Below are 24180 nucleotides of genomic sequence, written 5' to 3' on the forward strand. Positions count from 1 at the left end.
TGGGATGGGAATATATATACACCAGTAAAGAGAATATGTTGGGAAATGCTGAATTTTTAGTAGCCTAGAAATCCTGTATAAAGTGGCAGCCAAAAAGACCCCAAATAACAAAGAACTAGTAGAAATGCCTCTTTGTTGTTCTTTCTCAATATGGCTTCAGTTGCATGGAAGCATTTCCAAAAGCTCTGGTTTATGGGCGATTTTCAGCTTTACAGAAAAAAAGAAAATAAAAAACAAATATAATCGTATTATTTTCTCACTGTGATTGTTGTATATTAAACTTTTCCCAGGAATAACACTGATTACTTTTTTATAAGCCAGGTTTAGAAGTGAGGGAGGAAAGCGTAAGCCCTGTAGATATACTGAAGTGAATATCCTGCTTATAAAAACTTGCTTTACATCACAAAAGGAGAAATTTACTGTTTGCCACTGTTGCCTTTTTTCTGTGCACATCTGGCACAAGGAAGAAGGTTTTAACTAAAGTGAGGAGCCAAGAATTGTGAAGCCATGCTGTAGGCCTGGATCCCTAATAGCTGTCCTGTGGGGTGATAGGACAGACACTCTGAGGGGAAGCACCTATATCCAAATTCCAGCACCAGGAAATATGGCCTGACAACAACATTTGGTCATTGTATCTATTAACAGAACTTGGAATTATGGCTGGCTGCTCATTCCAACTGGAATGCACCCCATCAGGGAGCCAGGAGATGCCACTCGCCATGGTAGCTCCTGCTCCTGGTGCTGCTCAGCAAAACTTCCACAATGCATCTGGAAATCTCTCAGTAATTTAAAAAAATCAAAAAGAATTTGAAGAGTCAGGAATTTTGTGAATGGAAAATCCAGTGCAAAATAGCCATTTTTGTAATTATTAATTATACTCCCCATTTTGAAACATAAGCATGTCTTTTCCTGGGCCAAAGTATTATTCTGACAAATATATTCTGTATAAAGCCTTAATCCCCAGAACATTTTGTATTCAGCTAAAGCCTGCATTTGCCTTTTACAGGTTCTTAACCAGCGTGACCTACTCTCTTCCATTTGCTCTGATGGCTGCCTGGGTGCTGTTTATAGCTGATTTTGTTAAAACACTTGTTCAAGAGAAAGATCTGAGGCTTTTTGAGGTACGGTGAAACCTTCTGGGGCATGCAGAATTATAAACAGATTTTCCTTATTAGTGGGTAGTATGTCTCCTGTGCAATATTAAATGGAGCAAAACAAGCATTAAGGAAATACTATTCCAGATACCTATTGTTTGACCTGCAGTGTTTGAATTCTGATATTGTAACCAAGCTCAAAACAATAGAAATGCAGGGAGTTTGCCCTTCAAATGGTGAGAATATTGCTTTACAGTTCTGAACACTGGAAATACAGGGACTCCACAAAGTTTTCTGAAGATTTTAAGTTCTCTAAAAATTGACTTTGAGTTGTATCTATTGGGGACAAAGACATGGAAAGTGACTTATTTCCTATCCTTGAAATTATTATACTTAATATTTCAGAAGATGTTACATATTACATAATGAAGGTTTTCATTCAGCTTGCCTATTGGAAAAGAAATAACATTGACACCTAGGGAATTTGTTAAATTAACTTAGGTTTTTGGTGCAAACACCAACAACAGAGATGAGCAGCAAAGAACTTCTGTAAAACTAAGCTTCAGCAAGCAACAAAAGCTCGAGCAGATTTGTTTTTTATCCAGTACCATGGAGACAAATACTGACTCGTCAAAATCATTCCCAGTAAAGGGCAGTCTATGAACTGTGATGAGATTGAAAATGAGTGAACTCCAGTGGCTAGCTGACAGCCCTGTTAATTTAGGAACCCAGTTTCACTGTCTCTAGGAGCCAGGGTGTCAGTAATCTTTTTAGGTGTGTAATAATCTACAAGAAGCCACCAGCACCTGTAGTTTCTTTTGGATTTATAAATACAAATTGGCAGTTTTATACAAGTCTTATGAACTTGATCATCAGCTAGTATAAATTAGCTTCCTTAAACCGAAAAAAAAATGCTTCCTTATAACCACGGTAGTTTACCTATAGTGTGTTGTCTTGGAGTTGTGTGAGAAACTGATTGGTGTCAAGGATATTTAAGAGCTTTTACACTCAAGCCACTGGACCAATTAGCATTATTTTAAAGAATAACAACGTTTTAGAAAAGTTACAAATCTAAGGCCAGGAGCTTGTGGGCTACAGTGCTTCATATTTGCAGATCCAGTCTGTAGCGTTCTACTGCAATAGACTGCTTTGCAAACCTAGGGCATTGTGGAAACGTGACTGTGTGGTTTCTCCTTTGTTATCAACATACAGTTGAGTATGAAAGAGCATGGTTTGGTTGATGCTTTGTCTAGAAACTGAAAAAAACCAGCAGTTCAATATCAGCAGAAAGATCTCTTAATGAACGCTTGTCATTTGTGATTCTTTTTTCACCTTTCTCTCCGTAGTACATGAAAATGATGGGTGTTAATGCCAGCAGCCATTTCATCGCCTGGTTCATAGAGTGTGCCATCTTCCTTCTAATTACTGTCACCTTCCTCATCATTGTTCTAAAAGTGGGTGACATCCTTCCCAAAACAAACACAGCACTCCTGTTCCTGTACCTTATGGACTACAGCCTGTCCATCATAGCAATGAGCTACTTCATCAGTGTGTTCTTCAATAACACCAATATAGCAGCCTTGGTGGGCAGTCTCGTATACATCCTCACCTTCTTCCCCTTCATCGTGCTTCTTGTCATTGAGAATCATTTAAGCTTCTCTGTGAAGAGCCTGCTGGTAAGCTCTGCTTTTCAGTAACAGGGACCATATATGTGGAAGCAGGCACCTTCAATAAACTTCAGCTCTTATTATAGCTTGTGTCACAAATTGTCATGGGTGGGTGTCTTTCTAAATTCTGTCAGTGAATGTTGACAGGTACAACAGGAGAGTTGGCCATGACCTGTTTGAGGGAGACCTGGCATTAGTTGTATCCCATGACCGAAAGCACTGAAATTCAGAGAGTTCCTACCTGCCAGCTGAAGAGTAGTCTGAGCTATGTATCTCACCCTTACAAATTGCAAACCAAAATGAGTTACTTTCAACCAGCATGAAAAACAAGGCTGCCTCAATAAGGAGTTTAGGCTGTGAAGGAGGTCTGGCTCTGCTCATGGCTGTGTCTGCTCATCCTTTAGTTTCATGTGTCTCAAATTCCTAGCTATGGAAATAGATGTAAAGTATTGCTTCTCACCAAGGGTAGAAATGGGTAGGTATTAGGTTCCAGAAGCCACGATTGTTTTGAATTGCCCGATTTAGGAAAGAAAAATTATTAGTGCTAGTAGTAAAACTATTAACCACATGGCAGGTAATTCCCAAGCACTGCTGTATTTCAAAAGCCTAAAATAAAGGCCTGTATGAGGGAGGAAGTTGGGTCCTGGGTGTGAAGCAAAAGAAAGGCAGGCTCTAAGGAGACATTACAGCCCAGCACCAGAAGTAATGCCCATCATAAGCCTGCTCCAGTGCTTTTTGTGACTGTTGGGGCTGGGAGGGAAATGCTCATTTTTCTGGCTACTGGACCAAGCTAATGAGGTACCTGATTGTTGACTGACTTAATTTCTCTTTGAGATTAATTCATCAATTCTTTGTTTTCAATTTTGTTTATTCCACAGAGTCTGTTGTCTCCAACTGCTTTCAGTTACGCAAGTCAATACATCGCTCGATATGAGGCACAGGGCATAGGTATGTTTATTATAGACAAAACTAGGCTTTGACTCCCATGGTTGTGACATTTCATTAACTTATATGGAGCCTGTTTGTATTTCTAAATTCCTATTTGCAGGTCTGCAGTGGGACAACATGTATAAGTCCCCAATGATTGGAGACAACACTTCCTTTGGCTGGATGTGCTGGCTCATTCTGATAGACTCTTTCATTTACTTCATCCTGGGATGGTATATAAGGAATGTTTTCCCAGGTAAGGATACAAAACATTGAGGCTGGTACTGTGCCATCTCTTGGAAAACAATGAAGACAACACTGGCTGATTCCATGGTTCAGGCAGTATGACAGTCCTCATGCACAGGATACCCCTGTTTCTAGATCAAAGAGAGTATGCCTTTGTGGATGTCTGACAGTATTAATGAAACTGAGACAGAGAAAGGGAGCATTTGGGCTCCCCTGCTTATCACATGGGTAGGTGGGTCTCCAGAAGAATCTGAAGCCAAGGACATGGGAGGATGTATTTGCAGTCTGGTGGGTGAAAATGAGAACATGTTAGTCCGCATTTGTCAGTTGAGTGATTTTGTGTTGTGTAACTTATATCATTTGATTTCAAAAAGTAATTCCTGCCTTGGGCAAGAGCCAGTACATTTGTCTTCTGCTTTTCTTCCCAACCTAATGAAGCAGTCTACTGGCATACAGAAATCTACCCAGTGGAAAATGTAAAGTACTCCTGCTCTCCAGCTATGAAGTTACTCAGAATAACAAATTAGTGAATGCTTCCTATTGTGTCAATCAGGCAAATTCTCTACCAAGTATCAGTAGTACATGAGCAGATCAAGAGGGGAGAGATGTCTGAGGAGTTTCTTTTTGCTATTTTGAGTGCACCCTGATAGTGATACTTCCTGGGAAACAGATACAAGAATGAGATTCCTCTTCTTGCAGGTAGATATGGCATGGCTGCTCCCTGGTATTTCCCATTGCTTCCATCTTACTGGATTGAATACAACAGTTACCTCCCCTTCTGGAATGAGAAACAAAGAGGCCTTCTCTTAACCAAGCTGATGTTAAGGAAAGAAACCACCCTCAACAATAAGATATGTATGTGAATGCTAGATGGGGTAGTGATACTAACACATATTTTAGGTAAATGAAGCCAAATTTATAAAAGGTCACCATACTCAGAAAACACATTTCTCTATTGACTCTTATGTGGTAGCACAGGAAAAACTGAAAGCTGTTCCTTACATGAATAGAGATTTGGCTTTTAATTTGTATTTGTTCTTCCTGTTTGGTTTGGAAATCCATACTGATTTTCACATGCATATTTGTGTGTGTTGTAATTAAAGTTACCTTAGATGCATGTATCTCAAGCAGATATCTCAGTCATACACTTTTGTTTGTGCTAGCAAATAGATGTTTCCACTTGACAAAAGGGATATGTGCTTCTTTGTTCATCTTTTTAAATATTTAGCCTGTAAAATATTGTGAGATCACACATAAAAGCTTCCTGATTCTATCTGACTGAAAATAACTTAGTAGTTTTGCTGTATGTCCTCTAATTTTCTGTGCTTGCTTTGTATAAACTTAGTTAGGTGCTGTGAAACATCTGAACATGAGACCTTTTCAAAAGTGATAAATGTCTATTGTCAGGACTTATTAGAAGCTGCAGAGGTAGAAAGGAGAAATCCTAGGGAGCTCAAAATGATACAGATCCTGTGAAATATTCTCTACATTCCTAGCTGAAAGGCACCTACTTTTGCTGTATTTTGGTTTTAAAAGCCCTGCTTATCTCTGAGGTGAAAAAAAGTAGCACAAATACCTGCTGCAGTGCAGTAACTGTCCTCTGACCATTCCCTTTGGTGGGTCAAAGGTGCATCCCCTCCTCCTGTGGAACCAGACCCCACTGATCTCGCCTTGGGAGTCTCTCTCTGTGGCATAACGAAGGTTTATGGATCCAAAGCTGCAGTGGATAATCTCAGCCTCAACTTCTATGAAGGGAATATCACTTCCTTGCTGGGACACAATGGAGCTGGGAAAACTACAACCATGTGAGTATCCTTTAAAGCTTTTTTTTTTTTTATACTGTGGGGCATGATTTGGTGAACTCTTGTTCACCCAACTGGTGAGCAAGTGGGGCTGAGCAGTGTTGGGAGACTGAATAAGAGACTTTATTAGGCCAAATCTCTCTGTAGTTCTATCTTACTCATGGATGACCTCAGCAGTCCTTTCATCTATTAGAATTAAAGTTCTTTTCTGCTTAGGAACATGCTTTTTAATCTGGTAGGAACCTGTAATGCACAGCACAGCAACTGTTCTAGCATTTTGTTCCATTGCACTTTGGTGCTGGGGTTAGGCTTTTCTGAAAGTTGTGGGTAGCTTATGAACACACCAAAACAGAAGCGATATTAGCAAGACCACTTAATAGAGGTATACTTGAGTTGTACAAACTCATGCACTGGCTGTGCTGGAATGGCAGTGGGTTAATGCCTTTCAGTCCTTCCAGACTTGCCATTTATAAATTATTATTTGTGTTGCTAGATAACAGCACTAAAACAGACATGTAGGACTTGGTTTCTCCAGTGATATTTATGTGCTTCACTCTGAAAGCAACATTAAGCTGACAAATAGAAGCCTCAGAAGAGCCAAACCCAGTAAGACAGATGTGTGCTTCATTTCAGCTTGTTACCAATTCATCTCGTATCCTGTTTGCAAAGTGTAGGCAAAGGCGATATGCAGAAAAGTATAATAGCTTCTTGAGACTTAGTGCAGGCTTCAAATCCTGAGTAAGGTCTCAAGTTACTTCTTCCCTTTTTAATGATGGTTAAAAGTCGCAGGAGAGAAAGAAACTCTGGGAAGATGAAGAGCAGTCTGAGACATATCTTCTCCCTTTAGTCCCTGCAGGACAGCACCAGAAATTACCTATAATATGCAAGTAGTTATTCTGAGCAGAGGGTCTGTTTGACTCGCGTCTATTGGGTATTGCTAGGGAGGTAACTTGCTTGAGCTAGATTAAAGCACTGCCCACTGTGAGGTGTCTTGTCTGGAAGTCCTATCCCATTTCTTGTTAATAATGGCAGTGAAATCTTACACACATCCATGCTCTGATGTGATTAGTAAGATGAAGATGTGGTTTTCAATCTCTGTTGTGGTTAGCAATATGAGACTGTCTGGATACTGCAGACAAACCTCAAAGAATGCAGATTAACTACATTATATGAATGTCCAGTGATGTGCCAGTGACACTAGATAGTGGCCTGTGGTGAAACACACAAAAATAGAAAAGTACTGTTTGTCTGTGGTGGCTCCTCCCTGGAAGGTCCCGCTTTGGCTGATCCCCAGAAAAGTACTGACCCTGGGAGACCTTTCTAGATATTACTGGCCACTTCTTCCGAAGTAGGCTGGCCCACTACATCAGAATGAGTGTGCATTTTTGCTAGTATAAGAGCTCGAGCCTCAGGCAATGCGAGGAGGTAGACACTCATACCGCCCAGGTCAGCGTTGCCTCTGTGGGGACATCTGCTAAGGTTGAGCCTGCCATATCACACTGCGATGATGTTTCTCGGAGCTGGTTTCCTGATTGTCATTACATGGTCTTTGGGGTTGGTAAGATAACCAAACATCAGAAATATCCTTTACTGTATCTTTTGTTACTCTATATTTCCCCTGTATTAATAAAGTGGTTGAGATTCTTTATTGTGTTGTATTTCTCTCAACCCGGAATCCTTGAACTCTGGAACAAGTGATTAAATTGGAAGTCAAGGGCATTCATGAGTATTGATGGATGGGATATGCAGGGATCTTAGGAAGAGGAAAGCTGAAGAAGGTAAAAGTACATAAGAAAAGTACCCAGAGTTCAGCGTGTGGGCTTGGTACTTGCTCTTGAGTTCCCATGAGGGATACGAGGGTGTCCTTTGATGTTAATTGACCACTGCTCTGACAAGTGCAGTGGTCAGACATGGACAAGTACATGGTCAGACAGCAGAAGAAGCAGTGATCAGTGCTCCCTGGCTGGAAGAAATGTGATGGTAATGTAAGAAAACATTGAAAGTGATGATAGATACAGGATCATGTGAAAAACTTAAATATGGCTTTCTCCTTTTTCTGACTTCCTTTTCCATTTCTTTTTTCCCTTTCAGATCTATTTTGACTGGGTTGTTCCCTACATCATCAGGTACTATCTTTGTGTATGGCAAAGACATCAGGACTGACCAGGAAGTTATCAGGAAGAATATGGGGGTGTGTATGCAGCACAATGTGCTGTTTGACTACCTCACCACAAAGGAACACCTGCTGCTGTATGGGTACATCAAAGTCCCTCACTGGAGTAAACAGGAGCTCTACGAAGAAGTGAAGAGGTATAAAAATAGGCTGTCAGAATTATTGTGTGGTAGTGCCATCCCCACTGCAAAGCTCAAATGAACACTGGAGTAGCGCTGCAGATCCAGCATAGAGTTCAAATAATGCCTTGGTCTGCCTAGAGGAATATATAGGTATCTGTGTCTGTAAGAAAACAATGCCTCTTCTCCAGGGGTTTTACAAGCTTCTGTGGCTATTCTTTGGAGATGCATTTATAGGCCTCAGGGTCTAGTCCTTGCTGCTTTACAATTTTCCACAGAAAAAGGTTTAATCAACCAGTCCAAAAGATAATGTCGATTTTATTGGGTTTGTGAAGAAGTGAAGCAGCAGGAACATCCCCGGGAGTTTGGATCTTGGTGTTCTCAGATGATGAGGTTGAGCCTTTAACCTTGATTTGTCAGATGAAAACTTTGAAAGCATCCTAAAAAAATATGTTTTAGGTAAAAGTCCCAGTGACTGAGCTTACAGGGTGAATCATCTCCCTGCACTGTGACCATTCAGGAGAGCACTCCATACTTGAGCAGTTTTTCATTTGCAGTTATGGGAGGGGTTTCGGTATTTTCACATTCCCTGCTTTTAAAAGATGCTGAAGGACAACCTTTGGGGGATGTTTTTTCTTTGTTTCAAAGGACTTTGAAGGAGACTGGCCTGTACAGCCATCGTCACAAACCAGCTGGCTCCCTGTCTGGGGGAATGAAGAGGAAGTTGTCTATAGCTATTGCTCTCCTGGGTGGATCAAGGGTGGTGATACTAGATGAACCAACCACAGGAGTGGATCCATGCTCTCGGAGAAGTATTTGGGAAATTATCTCCAAGAATAAAAAAGGTACCATCATAAGACAAGGTGCTGCCCAGGGGCAAAGGTGATTTGTGTCACTTTTGCATATATGATGTTGGTGGCTTTGAGCTGTGGGGTTTGAGACCACAGAGAACAAATTCTGGGAGACTGGGATTTTGCAGACTTTCTGAGTGCATCCTGCTTGGTTTCTGTAAATTCAGAATGTCATGTGAAACGTAACTTTACTATAATACACAATGTACAACACAGTAACTTCCAGCTTCTCTCTAATGTTGCCTTCCATCCAGTTTCACTACTAATTACAAAAAAGCCCAGTCAATTTCTGTCTGAAACTCCCTATCCCCTCAATCAGGCTGATGTAATCCCATGTGTTTGTGGTGGCTGACATCAGCTTTGTGTTTTCCAGGCAGAACCATCATTCTCTCAACACATCACTTGGATGAAGCGGAAGTTCTGAGTGACCGAATTGCCTTCCTAGAGCATGGAGGGCTCAGATGCTGTGGTTCACCATTCTACCTCAAGGAAATGTTTGGTGATGGATATCACCTGACACTCACAAAAAAGAAGGTTTGTGTATAAGCTGGTCCTAAATTTTTAGTGTCTTGGGTGGGAAACAATCAGTTGTATGTCAGGAAAGAAGGAAGCATGTCAGTGTCCCACAGAAATGAAACATGCTGCAAAAGGTTCATCTCAGTGTTAGATGTCTGCAGTGGAAGGGTTGTTCCAGTATCATTTCCATTTTGTGGAATAACTTTTTCATGTAATTGTTTTATGCCTGGGTAAAAGTGGAATGTCTGAGGCCCTTTGTTTTGGCCACACAGGTTCAAAAATACACTGTGCTGTTTCCTTGGGCTGCCAGTAAGATCATTTTCTATATGCTTCAAACACTGGTACTTGGGTTACAGTGCACTCTACTCCAGCTCGCTCTGCTTGTCCCTTGCTAGAGTTTGCACATTTCCCTTCAGAAAAACAGCCTATACAGAGAGTTCTCCAAAACACAGCAATGTTCAGCCCTTCTACACAAAGCCTTGCAGTTCTGATAGACAAGGCGGAGGTCTGAACTTGAGCCTCCTGTATCACACATGCACAATGCAGTCCTCTTTATCCTCCTTTCCTCACTGGGCCTTAGCTCCCTTTTGTGTCCCATGAGCGCGGTCATTGCAGCACACACTGCTAGGGGCAGAAGCAGAGACGCTCTTGTTTGCAAGCCTGCACAGAGCTGAGCTAGGGCTCTCGGCAGCATTGTCTCTGAGGGGAGCCATCAAAGCTTGTTCAGGGGTGCAGGCACATATTGACAGGAGCTGAGTGACAGATCCAAGGACAGTAGGGTACCAAAGAACTATTGAGGATCTGGATGTAAGCATGCTGCTTCTCCGGGAGAGAACATATGTCCCCACACTTCCCTCAAAGCAGAGGGAGGGTCTCCAGCAGGATGACTGGAGCAGCCCCTGTGGCCCTTGGAAAACAGGAATGTCAGTGCTCTGCTTTGTTGAAAAAGAAGTTCCTGAGGGTTAAAAGCAAGGCTGGATGCAGAGCATGAATTCTGAAGTTCAGAGAAAGAAAGCAGATGGGAAGAGCCCATCTATAGCATCTGGCCTGAGGAAAAATGTTTTGCTTGGAAGGAGGAGAAAATCTGCTCTTGATATAGCATTTATTACAGTGCCGTTGGTAGTCCCAGCACACAGAATAATGTGCAGATACCATAAGAGATCAGCCCCCCTTCCAAACTACTGGCAGTATAGATAGAGAAAATGAAAAAAGATCTGTGTTCAAGCCCCATTTTTCATGGGAAAAGACTGTATTTGTGCTGGCAGCCAAGTTCAGGTATCAGCTTCTTCTCTGCTGTACAACAAATGCTCTAGCTGGTGCAAAGCGATTGATTCAACCCAATCCCAGTATCCCCATAGACAGAGGGAGGCCAGCAAAGTTTTGGCTGGACCAAGGCAGGCACAGAGCCATACCTCTCTCTTTAAGGGCTAGAAACCCACTTTCATTTCCTTTTAATATTTACCTTGAAATGTTGCACACCTGGACTGAGACCACCTGTGGATTATGCTCTGGGACAGCATTTGGGCTAAATCCTGCAGTAGGAAGCTTGACCTCACAGCTCTCTCGGTGAAGACTGTTTTCCTCGCTTTTCAGAACATGGTAGAGGAGTGTGACACCACAGCAGTGACCTCCTTGATCCAGTCCCACCTCCCAGATGCTTATCTCAAGGAAGATATTGGTGGAGAGCTCGTGTATGTGCTTCCCCCCTTCAAGTCCACAGTCTCAGGGGCCTACCAGGCACTTCTCAGAGCCCTCGATACCAGACTGAGTGATCTCCATCTTGGTTGCTATGGGATTTCAAACACAACCGTGGAAGAGGTATGAGCTCAGGATCCACTTGGTTTAATGAAATGTTATGGCGATTAACTTCACAGCATTGTGTAGCCCTGCTTGCTGGGCTAGATGGTGGCATATTTTGGATGTGAGAGTTGCCAGCAGGTGAAGAAGTGGTTTGGTTGTTCACTGTTACACTTAGAAATAGGTGTGTGTGTAGATGTATTCATAAATCTATATGTATAATAATGCACAAAGTGTACCACTGTCTCAACTTGCTAACAGTTTTTTGGGCATTTTACCTAGAATATGAGATACTGGAGTTCAACTAAGGAGAGAGGGCAGTGATGTGTTTCTCTTTGAACTATTCTCTTTGTGAATCTGGGTTTGCTACAGATGCAGTCAGCAGGGAGGGAGTTCATCTAAATAATAAACTTCAGCGTGGATGCTGTATTGGAGAAATGAATCACTTGATGCATCTTGGAGTACCACAGGCACCTTTCTGCTCATGAGAAATCTCTGGTCAAATAAACACCAACATTTAGTTGCATCAGAAACAGAGAGTAAATGATAGCAGTGATGACCTTTGTCTTGCAGAAAGCAGGGTGGGACATTGTTACATTTCTGCTCAGAAATTCTTGCTAGCTTTTAAGGTGTTTTCTGAAGGCGTCAAGAATGAATTTGCAGCATGGATAGCACAACTGTGCACATTCCCAGAATGGAGGAAGATGGCACTGTCAGAGGCTAGAGGGGAAAATATCCTGGGAAACAGCCCTCCTTGTTTCCTCACTGGTGCCATGCAGGGAGAGCAGTCTGTGTGCTGCTCACTGCGTGAGTGTGGAGAGTGCAGAATTATGTAGGCCTTGAGCTGAAGTGCAGCTTCATTTATGCCTGCTGAGTAGTCATGTAGTAGGTGGTACTAGGACAAGGTAAGTCCAGGGCAGCTGCTAAGTTTTGTTTCCACTGCTGCAGCAGGAGGTGACAAGGAGTTGCACAGTAATGATTTTATACTGAAAAAAGTGAATTTCCCTCACAGAGCACAAAGGGAACAGAAAAAGGAGTGTAATTCACAATTGCTGCACCAACTGCAGCTACAAAGTGGAAGAGTGGATTCTGATTATTATTTTGGTAAATGGAGTCATTTGGACCAATTTTCCTTCATATTTTCTTGCTCCATAGGTGTTTCTCAATCTGACAAAAGAGCTAGTGAAGGACCAGAAAGAAGATGCTGCACTTCCTCAACAGCTGCCTGGAGCCAGTGGTCAGAATGGCAGTGATGAGATGTCCATGAACACAGATACCTTCACAGAAAGAGATGGTACTAGATTATGTCCAGGTTTTATTCCAGATTGGTTGCAGATGCAAACAATGACAGATGGACTGATTTGAGTTCCCCACATTCTTTCTTTGCTGAAAACCACATTTCCCCCAACCAAGGAATCACAGAGCAAATAAATCATTAGAAGTACAGCACTTAACAGTTGTTTAGATCCACTCATTCAGAATAGTCTGAACCACAGAATAAATTACAGAGGGGTTTTGTTTGCATCCACCTTCCTTTAAATTGAGCCAGGTTTTAATCTAATCAAATACAGTGTGTGGGTGAAAGAGCAAATGTATACCTCTGAAAGTAATTGCTGTAATTGATGTGGAGGATTATTTCTACATAACTAGTGGAGTTGGAGAGAAACTCTCTGTAAACCCCTTAGCCTGTTGCAAAAGCAGCACAGCTCTGAGCTGGGTCCTCCTTTGCCGCTTTTTGCTGTGTCCCAGCCATTGCAGTATGGTAAAACAGCTCAAGGGGCTAGGCAGTGGGATAAATTCATGGTCAGAAGAGAATGAGACCAGTATCTGTAAGGGGTTGAGAGCTTCAGAAGGTTGCACAGCCTCAAAATATGCAAATACCTGGCTGAGATGCTTTCTCAGAGCAGGAACATTTTTTGTACATACAAATATACCATTAGGAAGGCATCAAAGGGACAATGCAGAGGTATTTTTGTACTCACTTCTTAAAGCTGGCCTCCCTGTATATGTTAGTGTAAACAGTAACTCATATGCATAGAGAAGTATTTTGTGTCACTCCTAATAAGAGCACTGAAAAGGATATGCTTTGTGTGGTATTGTATAGGCTAATATTTCATTAAGAAATGTAGGTTGCACAGGATTAGGCTTTGCTTTTCGTATGCCACAGCCCTTCCATGCAAAAGATCAACTGGTTTATGTGCCTTGTTTTCTTATTTTATGATTAATTCTCTTATTGATTTGTCTAAGGACCTTCTTTCTAAATGACGACAATTTTCAGTTTGCAAATATAGGAGAATAATACATTTTTCCTGTATGCTGCAGCTGGGTAGGCAGGATGTAACAACTTATTGCATCTAGACACCAGTGTTCCTCATGCAATATGAACTCAGTATGAAGTCACTACATGCAAGCATTTGAAATTAAACAAAAACAATGACGTTACATGAACTCATGAGCCAAAATCTAAGTCCTGTCCCAAGCCTGACCATTGTGCATGTTCCAACTTAGCAGTTTTGATTTGCTATCTGTAACAAGAGTGCAGGAAGCTGAACTTACTCCCAGGGTATTATAACCATCAACTCCCTGCATTTCACAAATACTAATCCATGACAAAACACTTTCTTCTTTCATACTCAGATCAGCTCCTGATTAGATCCAAAAGCCTGCAGGGTTTGCCGTTGCTGCTTAAGAAGACATCAGCATTGTTCATTAAGAGATTCCACCACACCCGGCGGGATGTCAGAGGCTTCATTGCTCAGGTCATCCTCCCAGTCCTCTTTGTGATGGCTGCGATGGGGCTTGGGACACTGAGAACTAAGGAGACTGAATATCCCGAACTGATGCTTTCCCCTTCTCTGTATGGCACATCCGACCAGGCAGACTTCTTTGGGTGAGTGGTGGTGTTTGTGATCCTTATAAAAAGCAAGTTTCACTATCAGGATTATTTATAAGTGCACCCAGTAAAACAGTTACCCAGATGACATGTAGCTATGGGTCTGTGTAGTTCCGTTAAGCAGGCACATACAGAAATCCTGTTCCTAAAGGATCTCTGCAGAAGATGGCTTGGCTCAGCAATCAGAAAGCTTCAGAAAAAAAACCTCTTATTTGGAATTAACTGAAATATGTGAGGAACTTTATTTGTGTTTCCCATTGGAGTCTTCTGTCCTTGTTACAGCCATACTGTGCCATGGGGATTTCTTAATATATATACCCTTCCCTCAATGTGAAATAGAGGTCTCCACATCAGTTGCCTTCAATATTACAACTCTGGAATGAAATTGTGTCCACCTTGTGAACTGTCTGCATTGCCCTCCTCTCTGTGGGTACAGAACATGCTTTCCTGTTCAGACCCCACTAGTCTAAGGTGCACAGTCAATTTAAAGGACATTCACTTTTTCAGTGCAATTAAGATGCCACTACTGAATTATTTCATTGTGCTTAAAAATGTTATATCCCAAATGATTATAATTTGTTTCATTCTGATTTCATGGTGTGAACTGCTATCTCTCACCAGTAGTTCTCAGCTTTAAGTCAGAAATAGAAAACATAGCTCTAAAGCAATCATGTCTGCTTTTAGGTGTTCTTTCCCGGAACTGCTCATGCTGTTCCACTTTAGTCCTTCCAGACGGGGGAATAAGCCAGAACTGCACGTCTGAGTCCTCTGTTCCTCATGTTCTCTGCTTCTGCTGATGAATGATTTCTAGGGAGCTGGGTCAAAAGCAAGAAGCATCTGCTTGAATGACCAAATCCTAAATAGACATCATAGATGAAAGAGCTGATTGAGACAAGACTGGAGACAGTGTCTGAAAATTGCAGTAGGTGCTCTTCCCCTGGAAACAGAATTTTGAGTGTCCAAAATTTCATCAGTATCTTGCTTATACCTAGAGGCAGCAAATCATTGGAGTAGCAATGAGTAGTCTTTTTAAACCTGTGTGACAATCCTCATGTACTGCATGTACTTAAGTGATTTGTAGGGCTGGCACCAGAAGTAATCATTTATTTAGCATCTTAAATCCTTTTTCATTCAGACAGTTTTTCTCTGCTCAGTGCTAGTGGAAGTAGCTTGAACATTTTCCTGTTTTCTTTTATTTTTGTTAAATCTTAGGAATTTTAATGAAACCACAGATGCTTTAGTTGCTTCAATGCTTGCTTTCCCTGGGACGGATAACACATGCATGAATGAAAGCAATTCGTAAGTAGTTCTTGGGTTTCTTGCATTTGAGTTTTGAATCTGCAAGAGAATTGACATAACACTATAAGCCATATGCAGAGAAAAGAAAAAACTATCTCCTGCCTCTCTTCACATTGACTTGCAGACTCTTCCAGCTCATTAGGAGATGCCTAACTGGCCTTTTGCAAGCAGGAGTGAGCTTGTGCTGCTCACAGACTTGAGCTGTCAGGGATGCAAGTCAGTTCTGAGCAGGAAGCTGTGTAGTCACAATTGCTGTGAAGCAGACCTCAGCCCTGCTGAGAGCCTGCATGTCTCCCATGCAGCTTGGAGCGAAGGCTTCCATCTGCCAGCACAGAACTAGGAAAACTATACTGTGCTTTCAGGCTGAGACTGGGACTTCCAACACTGTCCCAGGACCGCGATGTTGGTGTTCTTTGCTTGCATCAAGAAGTGTTCACTACCACAAGTGAATCCATTTATTACTAGGAGTAGTAAGGAAACAGCTTTGGTGGTGGCAGGATGACAGAACAAGAGCAAGCTATTCTTGCATCTGGGAAGTAGTCCTTACCTCCCCAATAATCCCAATTATAACACTGATCACACCCAGAAAGTTCTCTCTGTAGCTTTTGTGATCTGTGTCTAAAAGCTGTGCCATGAGGGCTGTTTTGCCCGCAGATAAATTTTCAAGGAACTGGTAGTAAAATCCTGTGCAGACTTGCATGCTCATGTGTGCCATGTACCTGCAGGCAAATATTTATACTGAGTGTTTACAGCGACTGCCTAGTCAATAGAGTCCATTGCAGGACTCCCCAGTTATTGCAATAACAATAGCCCTTATTTCTGCACTGTAAAATAATTTTGGCCTATGCTGACTCCTTACATTGTCTACTGTGGGAATGAAGTGGTGTCTGGACTTCTGATCAGCTGAACAGGTCCAGGCACAGAGAGCAGTAGTGAGGTGTCTCTGCTGAGGGGCACTGAAGGCAGCGGGAGGATGGGTGTTCCCTGAAGCACCCACAGCTGACAAGAAGGCCTGCTTCTCTGCTGAAGCTACTCAATGCCATCCTTGCTGTCATTAATTAGCCTTGTTTGCAGACCTGAGCACAGAGAATCTCAGAGGGAAATGTGTTCATTTTCAGGCAGTGTTTAAAGGAGGATATGCTTGGCCCGTGGATTAGCAGTGGAGACCAGAGAACTGAGTATTCTGCCTGCAACTGCACAGATGGCATCCAGGTAATTTCAATAAACCCAAAACTGAGGAGGTTTGGGGGGATACTTGTGAGGCCTTCATAAGTTGCGAGTGGTTTTGTGGGCAGGCATGACAACTAAGGAGAACTCAGTGTTCCGAGATTTGCATGCCAATATAGCTGCCTTGCTCCCCATGGTGGGAAAAGGTTTAACAGTGCTTTTGAATGTTGTATGATTGTCCCATTTAGCAGAAGTGAACATGTATTCAAGGGTAAAATTTCATCTTGTACAAGTACTGTCATTATATGAAAGCACAGCTATTACTGCTGTTTGCTCTTCAGAATTTAACTTTATGCAAAGTCTAGATCCATCAGCTTTTACTCTGTTCCTTATTATAAATAGTGATGATTAATATTGGTGTTATGGTGGTATATGCAGAACCAGATATGAGCACTGCTGGGCTTAGTATCTTCACATGTATATGGTGAAAAGGCAGATTCTGCCCCAAGGATGTTACACTTTTACAGTCCAGTTTGGAGGTGAGCTCTCCTCCCTCCAGTGCTCTAACATCTGTTTTCAGCTTTTTTTCCAGTAAGAAATCAGACTTACGGTGCAGCATGATGCCATTTGTAAGATAAAGCATGTACTTACTTGAATGTTCCTAGTCATTCCTTAAAATGCATCTATTTTATGTGGTTTTCAGGACATACACTTATTTTCACATCATTAAAAGTATTGGCACCATTAGTCCAGGAAGTCAGGATAATGTTCCAAGCTGATTTTCACATCTAGCAGGCTGTGCCTGTGCAGGTGTCCCTCAGCATGAAGGAAGCTATTTTTTTGTATTCTGATGCAAAGTTATGAACAGAAACACAATGGAGGAGGCCAGGGTTTTTGTTATGGATGAGCTGAAAGAAGCAGCCAGCGTGCTGTCTGGTAGGACACTTCAACCTTAGGAAGCAGTTGATGTGACTGACCCTCAGCTTGTTAAATTATATATTCAGGGCTAATCAAGGCTTCTCTGAAGCTTCGGAAAACATTCCCAATGACTGACAGTAAAGCAAAAATGTGGAATGTAACTGCTGTGAAATGCAAGACGAGAGTTTGAGGCCACCGCAGCTTTCTGCTCTGAGTTGTTTTGCCCTCTGCAGTTATCTGTGCAGTCACTGATGCTCTGCTAAGTAGGATCAGCCTTAATTCAGCAAAAATCTTCCTACATAGCATGAAGCACATCTCAAGGTCTCTCTGATGTCAGGAGAACTGAAGCGTAGATTTAAGGAAAGGTTATTTTTAAGCACTGCACTAAATATGTTCAGGACAGCATGCAGGGATGTATGCTGTGTGTCTTTACACCTTGGTTTGTGAATCATCAGCTTCTGTAAGAATCAGTCGCAGTGTTGTCATTGCCTGCTCTCAATGTTGTCCCGGTATACCAGTTTTCAGTTTAAACAGACATTAATGGTTTTGTTTGTTTGTCTCCACTCAGACATGTCCACAAACGAACTACACTCCCCCTCACAGAAGGACTTTCTCCACACGGACGCTTTATAACCTCACAGGACACAATGTGGAGACCTACATTCTGGCAACCACTAAAGACTTCCTACAGAAAAGGTACAGCATAGATCTCTGAACTGCAGCGGGAGCAGCCTGTCATTTATATGGTATCCACTGTGCTTGAAGAGGTGACAGTGCAGCAGGGGTTTAGAAGAGCCTCTCTGCTGATGGTCTCTGTGAATCTGGTGAAAGGAGGTAAAATGTCCTGCAATCGTGGAGTTAAAGATAAAAAGGTTCAAGCAAGTGGTCTGCTCGATCACATCAGAGATAGCCTAGAGATAATGTGTCAATCACCAGGTATGTTGATGGCTGAATCTGCAGACAAGGCTTTGCCTGACTCAGGAGTGCTTAAAAACAAAAATCTGACACAGCCTGTCATGAAGTAAAATCCTGGGGAGAGACGTTCCTCCAAGTTTGATTCTCTGCAGAGTCCCAGTGTGTGCTTCACTTAAACCAGTGCATCTGTTTCAGTGAAATTAGAGGCTGAACATTTTCTTGCACCATGGAGCTGTTAGATCTATTAGTGTGCCTGGACTCTACAACACAGCTGCACAGCATGTCTTGGGGCAAAAGTAGCCTGTTAAGGTTGTCAAGGAATATGTTCGTCTGCCATTGATGTAAACTGAGCTGCTTGTCTTCTGGCAGCTGTCATCTTATTCCAATGAGGTGGGGTTAAGAGGCCACACAGCTCCAAAATGTTTCTCAAATAAAGGCTTTCAGCACAGTTTTGTAATAGTGCTGTTGAGTTTCCCTTTTCCCCGTCCCAAAAAAAGGGCTGTTGCAGCAGTGTTGGCTTGGCCACACACTATGTACTGGGTTAAGTTCTTTTCAGTTAAGCTTGAATTAACTGGGGTGACAGTTAATTCACCCTAGCTAGCACCAACCTAGTTGCACCAACTAGGGATTAAAGCATGCACCAACCAAAGGGATTAAAGCTTTTGAATGAGGGTAGCAATGCATTTCCTTCTTGTTTTCACTCAGGTATGGTGGCTGGAGCTTCGGGCTGCCTTTGACAACAGATCTCCAGTTTGATATCAGGCCAGTGCCTCCCAACAGAACACTCACTAAGGTAACTAACCTCTATCTGCTCATCCTAGCTTGGGATGTGTGAGACCCAGGAGAAGTGATGTCAGGTTAAGGGATGTTTCAGAAGATAGAGCTCATGAGCAGATGTTTTCACCCTTGCAATCTTACAGCTTCATCTTAGATCTGAAAGCTATAGCTATTTGCTTATCACATGTCAGATTTAATACCTGGAAACCTTGATAGCGTTAGAAGAAGGGCAGACTCCAGTCCTTGCTCTGCTAGGGCAAGGAGAATGAGATCACTGAGCATGCAGGACTTGGGGATGTACAAAGGTGGATGCTGTCAGCTATGTTTGAGCTGCTAACCTTAATAGCCTAAGCTCTGTCCTTTGGTAGGTAACTTACACCTCCGATCTGGGTGTGCCTGAAGTGGGTGACAGTAAATCCCCCCAAAGTGCATGTCCTGTATTCTAATTTTTCCCCTCAGTCCTCAGGGTTTATTGCGGAATAGGTAAGAAAAGTTATCAGAAGGCGTTGCTGAATGAGAAGGTGATGACTGGCAACCTTTTCCCCCCTGCCTTTCAAGGGGTGTTGGACATTTGACTGCTTAGACTTCTTAGGGAAGTCCCCACTGCTGATCTTCATCAGATCTGAGCAGAAGCCAAGTTTCTGTACTGTTTATGTCAAATATCCAGCTAGTGCTTCTTTCTGCTCTCCCAGAAGGCAAATGAAGCTGATGGGAATGCTTGTGCTGAAAGTGAAATGTGCTTTCATACTCATTCAGTACTTGATGTGGTTTAATCATTGGACTTTAACTTGTAGAGCTTATGACTTTAGATAACAACCATGCAATGATTCATTAGTGTAAGCAGAAAACCCCCAAATGTTCTCAGTAACAATTTATCTTCCAAATTGTTTCAATTTCTCAATATGCGCAGGTGTGGTACAACCCCGAAGGCTATCACAGCCTTCCAGCCTATCTCAACAGCTTGAACAACTTCATTCTTCGAGCTAACTTGCCAAAAAATGAGACTTCCAGATATGGTAAGTGTCCCTTTACATGAGCAGACAATTTCTCCCCTTTGGGGGGAATATCATGGTTCTTTGAAATTTATGACAGCACTTTCCTTGATTTCTATGAGGCCATTTTTTATACCCAATTATGAAATTCCTTTAAAAACAGAATTGAAAAAATGAATAAATCACATATCTCATTTGTCTTTGTCAAAGGCAAAGAGGAGGACCCCAGCTCCTGTGTAAAACACTTCCTTCATCCAGAAAATGCCAGTGGTTGCTATTTGATTTATTGCCTCTCATCATGGTACTGAAATAGCTGTCTCTTGGGAGGTGTCCATTAGTTATGCATAGAAAGGCTACTTTAGGTCATCTCTGGGGGTGGTTTAGGTTAGTGAATTTTAGTATGTCACCCTTCTGCTGAGAGCAACTCAGGATGTGTGGGCATGTGTATGTTTGTGTTTGAATGAGAGTGAGATTAAGTGAGAAACATAATTTTCAGCTATTTTTTTCCTCTGACACACACCATACACAGATTCTGGAAACATCAGTAGCCCGTTTAGGGTTATCAGTTTCCTTATCTTCTCCTCAGTAATGTAATGCAGCAACCCGAATTCCTGCTGATAAACCAGGACACCTGGTCTTACCACTTAGAGTTTAGCCTATGTTAAGGGTGCAGCATGGGCACACAAACAAGTCTGTGTATGTATGCCTGTCTCTAGAGATGGAGGGTGTGCAGGCAGAAGAGAAGGATTTATGTTGATGTCATTTTGAGAAACCTTATACAGATATTTATTGGATCTGACAAGAGTAGCAATTTATTTTCTTCGACAAATGGTGCCCTCGCAGCCATGTCCTGGTCATGCCCAGCACCCCTTACCTCAGAGGCCTGCTGTTCCAGGTGACAGTGAAATAGGTGACCGTGTCTCTTTGCTCATAAGACTGTTCCTCACCGGTGTGTCTGAACTGAACTATAATGGAAAAGGCATCTTGGTCTGAAGCTGAGTGTCATACCATATTAAAGAAACAGCAGAATGCTGATTACAAGTCAAAACAGCATGTCTGTCTTTCCACCTCCACATACTCAAACTCTCCTCGCAACAAGCTCAGCTGACAACAAGTGAAACCAGTGCCTTGTCCTCACCACCATCCTAAAATGCCCACTGGCTCATGCCTTTTTGATTTGTTTCATGCCCTCTGGGTCAGAAGGTTTGAGCTCTTTGCTGTGCACTGCAAGGGCATATCACAAAGCTGCAGCCCCTACCCAGGTGCAGAGTCAGAAGATGAGAGCCAGGCACTTCCAGCTGCAAGAACATCCCAGAGCGCCTGAATTATTAAGCAATGAAGCTTCCTGCCCTATCTCTGTATTCCCAACACATGCTGTAGTGAGAGGAAAGCCAGAAGTTTGTGTGAACAGTCCAAGTTTTCACAGGGAAAGTTTTATACCAGCAAAATAACAATTTTCAGTGGGAAAGAATAGCAACAGTTTTTATTCCATCTGTCCTACTGCTTATGTGCTGTTGGAAAGAAATTCTTAGTAGTAAATGACCAGACAGATAATTCCCCACTTCTCACTAATGATTCAAGCCATTGAATGGGGAAAATAAAATGAATAGATGAGGATAGCTCCCCTGGGGTAGAGTAAATCCAGTTTGAGATACAATTGAACAGACGTTCTGCACGGCGTGTTCCTGATAGCTAAATCTATTTGTTGTTGTGACAAATAAATGATGGTTTAAGAACCACTGAAATGGCCAGATAAAAGTACGTTGTCATTTCAGCAGTTTGTAAGAGGTGCCAGTCCCACTTTAGAGGTTTGACTTAGACTGCGTAGATTTAAAAAAATAAAATAGAAAAAGCTTTTTACTGTGTCACTAAGCAAGTCACAATAGCTTTTGACTTCTGTATATCGTGCTTTCTCTTCTCTCAATCCCAACCAACAAAGAAGAGAAACCATTGAAATGGAAATTTTGACTTCTGGCCTAAGCTTCAGTAAAGGAAAATGGCTTTATAGTGAAGTATTAACAGATTAGACAGATGGTATTTGTCTTTCTCTCTCTCTTTTAGAGAAGGAAAACATTTCCTGGCTGTTTGAGTGGCTTTATCAGCAGCCCAAGATTTTAATTCCATTTCTCTCACTGATGACAAGACTGAGGTTTGGGGTTTTTTTCCCCTTCAAGGTGTATTTCCTGTGAAACCTTCCACTTCAAATTCATTTGCTCAATATGCCATTTGGGCAGCTAAACCCTCAGTCTCCTCCTTTCTGGTCCCCATGTCAGAGTACTCATCCTTAGGGAAAATATCCCAGAGGAGTTCTTCCCTATATAACTGTGGGAAGTCAGGCATATGACCGTAGGATCTTAAATTTTAGAGGTGGCATGTTCAAACACATCTGTCTGGATTTAACAGCAGCTAGAGGTCATCCCATGCTCCCTGAGAATTGTGGTGTCTCCTTAGGTGCCTAAATATGGATAGAGAACCTTGTGTTTAGCCACATAAACATCTTAGCCTAAACCCTTTCTCAGGTGCTAGAGACCAATGCAGAAATCTTCACTGGAGGATGGAACTGGCCCTTCAGAGCCCACCACGTTCCATGTTTTGTTTCTATAAGCACAAACCCATTTTTAAGAGATCCTTTTGGAAAACATCACATGGGGCTTCCAAATGTAGTAACTAGATTTTTGCTAGTTCCTTTGGACATCTCAACAGATGCCTCTATTGAGAAAGACGTATGTCACAGGAAGGTAATAGATGTGGAGGAAGGCAATAGGAATGATTTCTTTCTGATGATAAAAAAAACAAATGAAGTGAGATCACCAAACAGCAACTTTAAAATGAAACATATTCCTCAGTTTTGGATGTGCCGGTGCTGAAGAATCTAACCTAAAATACACAGACCTACAAGCAAGTGCTGGTTTCAGGTGTGGGAGTGCTCTCATTGAAGCTGCCATCAGCCAGACAGATGCAGAAACAGGACCTAGGGCTTGAATTTTAGATCTGCAGTGAAGTCATAGGAAAAAAAAAATATGCTCAAAATTTTGCCCAAGATCACACCAAGATGACAGAGCAAAACCCAACTTTTGATCTGCTTTTCTTCTCTACGCAGTTTTAGGTGTTACCATAATATCAGGAACTGGTGAAGGAAGTTTTAAGTACCCACATCTTCGATTTTGTTTCTTTTTGGTTTTGTAGGTATTTTCTTATCAGCTCACCCATATCCTGGAGGACAGAGTCAAGAGCAAGTAATGTAAGAAGGTTCATGTGGCCTGAATTGTTTAGCTTCTAAAGGAGAAAACCAGCTTCTTTGAAACTAAAACCCAGCCTAAATTACTGAATATCTTTTTCTAAATGGTGAAACTGCTCTCCTCCTTGTCTTCATTCCCTCTATGCATGAATATCGTCCTGTTTGCCATCAGAGCTGCTGATTCCTGCTAGGGTTTCTTTGCAGGATCCCACGTAGATGTGGAGGTCACCGTTATGGCATCTCACATTTCTATGCTTTGGCACAATATTAATAATTACATAATTTTCCTTTTGGCCTTTCCACTCAAGGCTCTGGCACAGTGTTATGACTCAGTGCTGTCAGTCCTTTTTGCTGGGCATAATTAACATCATCTTTGCTTCTGAGCTTTAAACAATGCCTCTGCAATGACAGAAATCTGCCACTTGGACTCATATCTTTCTCCTCTTTCTCCCCAGGCTCAACAGCTTACTTGACATCATAGTTTCAATGTCTGTTTTGGTTGGTTACTCTATCACAACGGCAAGCTTTGTGCTCTACATGGTAAAAGAACATCAAACCAAAGCCAAACAACTGCAGCATATTTCAGGCATTGGGATGACAAGCTATTGGGTGACTAACTTCGTTTATGATCTGGTAAATAATTCACACTCCTAAATGCACCAAGAGTAGCATTACTCAGCGGGGGGGGGGGAAAGTGCTTTATTTAAAGTTAGTTGCCTAGACTTCTTAATATTATTACTACCGAGAGTGTTATGTAGTAATTGCTCTCCAAGGCACTGAAGACTATTA

The 24180-nt window shown here is 42.1% G+C and overlaps 1 protein-coding gene across 1 annotated transcript in view; it reads left to right on the forward strand.

The window, feature by feature from the left end:
* Nucleotides 1-24180, forward strand: part of ABCA12 (ATP binding cassette subfamily A member 12) — an 87157-nt gene that overhangs the window by 50478 nt on the left and 12499 nt on the right. The window contains exons 24-42 of the mRNA XM_065672728.1: nucleotides 1007-1121; nucleotides 2441-2770; nucleotides 3640-3709; nucleotides 3810-3944; nucleotides 4634-4789; nucleotides 5562-5739; nucleotides 7828-8046; nucleotides 8677-8873; nucleotides 9253-9413; nucleotides 10989-11213; nucleotides 12348-12486; nucleotides 13830-14082; nucleotides 15298-15384; nucleotides 16503-16596; nucleotides 18038-18165; nucleotides 19090-19177; nucleotides 20072-20177; nucleotides 23340-23394; nucleotides 23847-24024. Coding sequence (XP_065528800.1) covers nucleotides 1007-1121; nucleotides 2441-2770; nucleotides 3640-3709; nucleotides 3810-3944; nucleotides 4634-4789; nucleotides 5562-5739; nucleotides 7828-8046; nucleotides 8677-8873; nucleotides 9253-9413; nucleotides 10989-11213; nucleotides 12348-12486; nucleotides 13830-14082; nucleotides 15298-15384; nucleotides 16503-16596; nucleotides 18038-18165; nucleotides 19090-19177; nucleotides 20072-20177; nucleotides 23340-23394; nucleotides 23847-24024 — 2914 coding nt within the window. The remainder of the gene's footprint in view (nucleotides 1-1006; nucleotides 1122-2440; nucleotides 2771-3639; nucleotides 3710-3809; nucleotides 3945-4633; nucleotides 4790-5561; nucleotides 5740-7827; nucleotides 8047-8676; nucleotides 8874-9252; nucleotides 9414-10988; nucleotides 11214-12347; nucleotides 12487-13829; nucleotides 14083-15297; nucleotides 15385-16502; nucleotides 16597-18037; nucleotides 18166-19089; nucleotides 19178-20071; nucleotides 20178-23339; nucleotides 23395-23846; nucleotides 24025-24180) is intronic.

The sequence above is a fragment of the Lathamus discolor genome, chromosome 3, assembly GCF_037157495.1.
Source record: "Lathamus discolor isolate bLatDis1 chromosome 3, bLatDis1.hap1, whole genome shotgun sequence".
Lineage (NCBI taxonomy): Eukaryota > Metazoa > Chordata > Aves > Psittaciformes > Psittacidae > Lathamus > Lathamus discolor.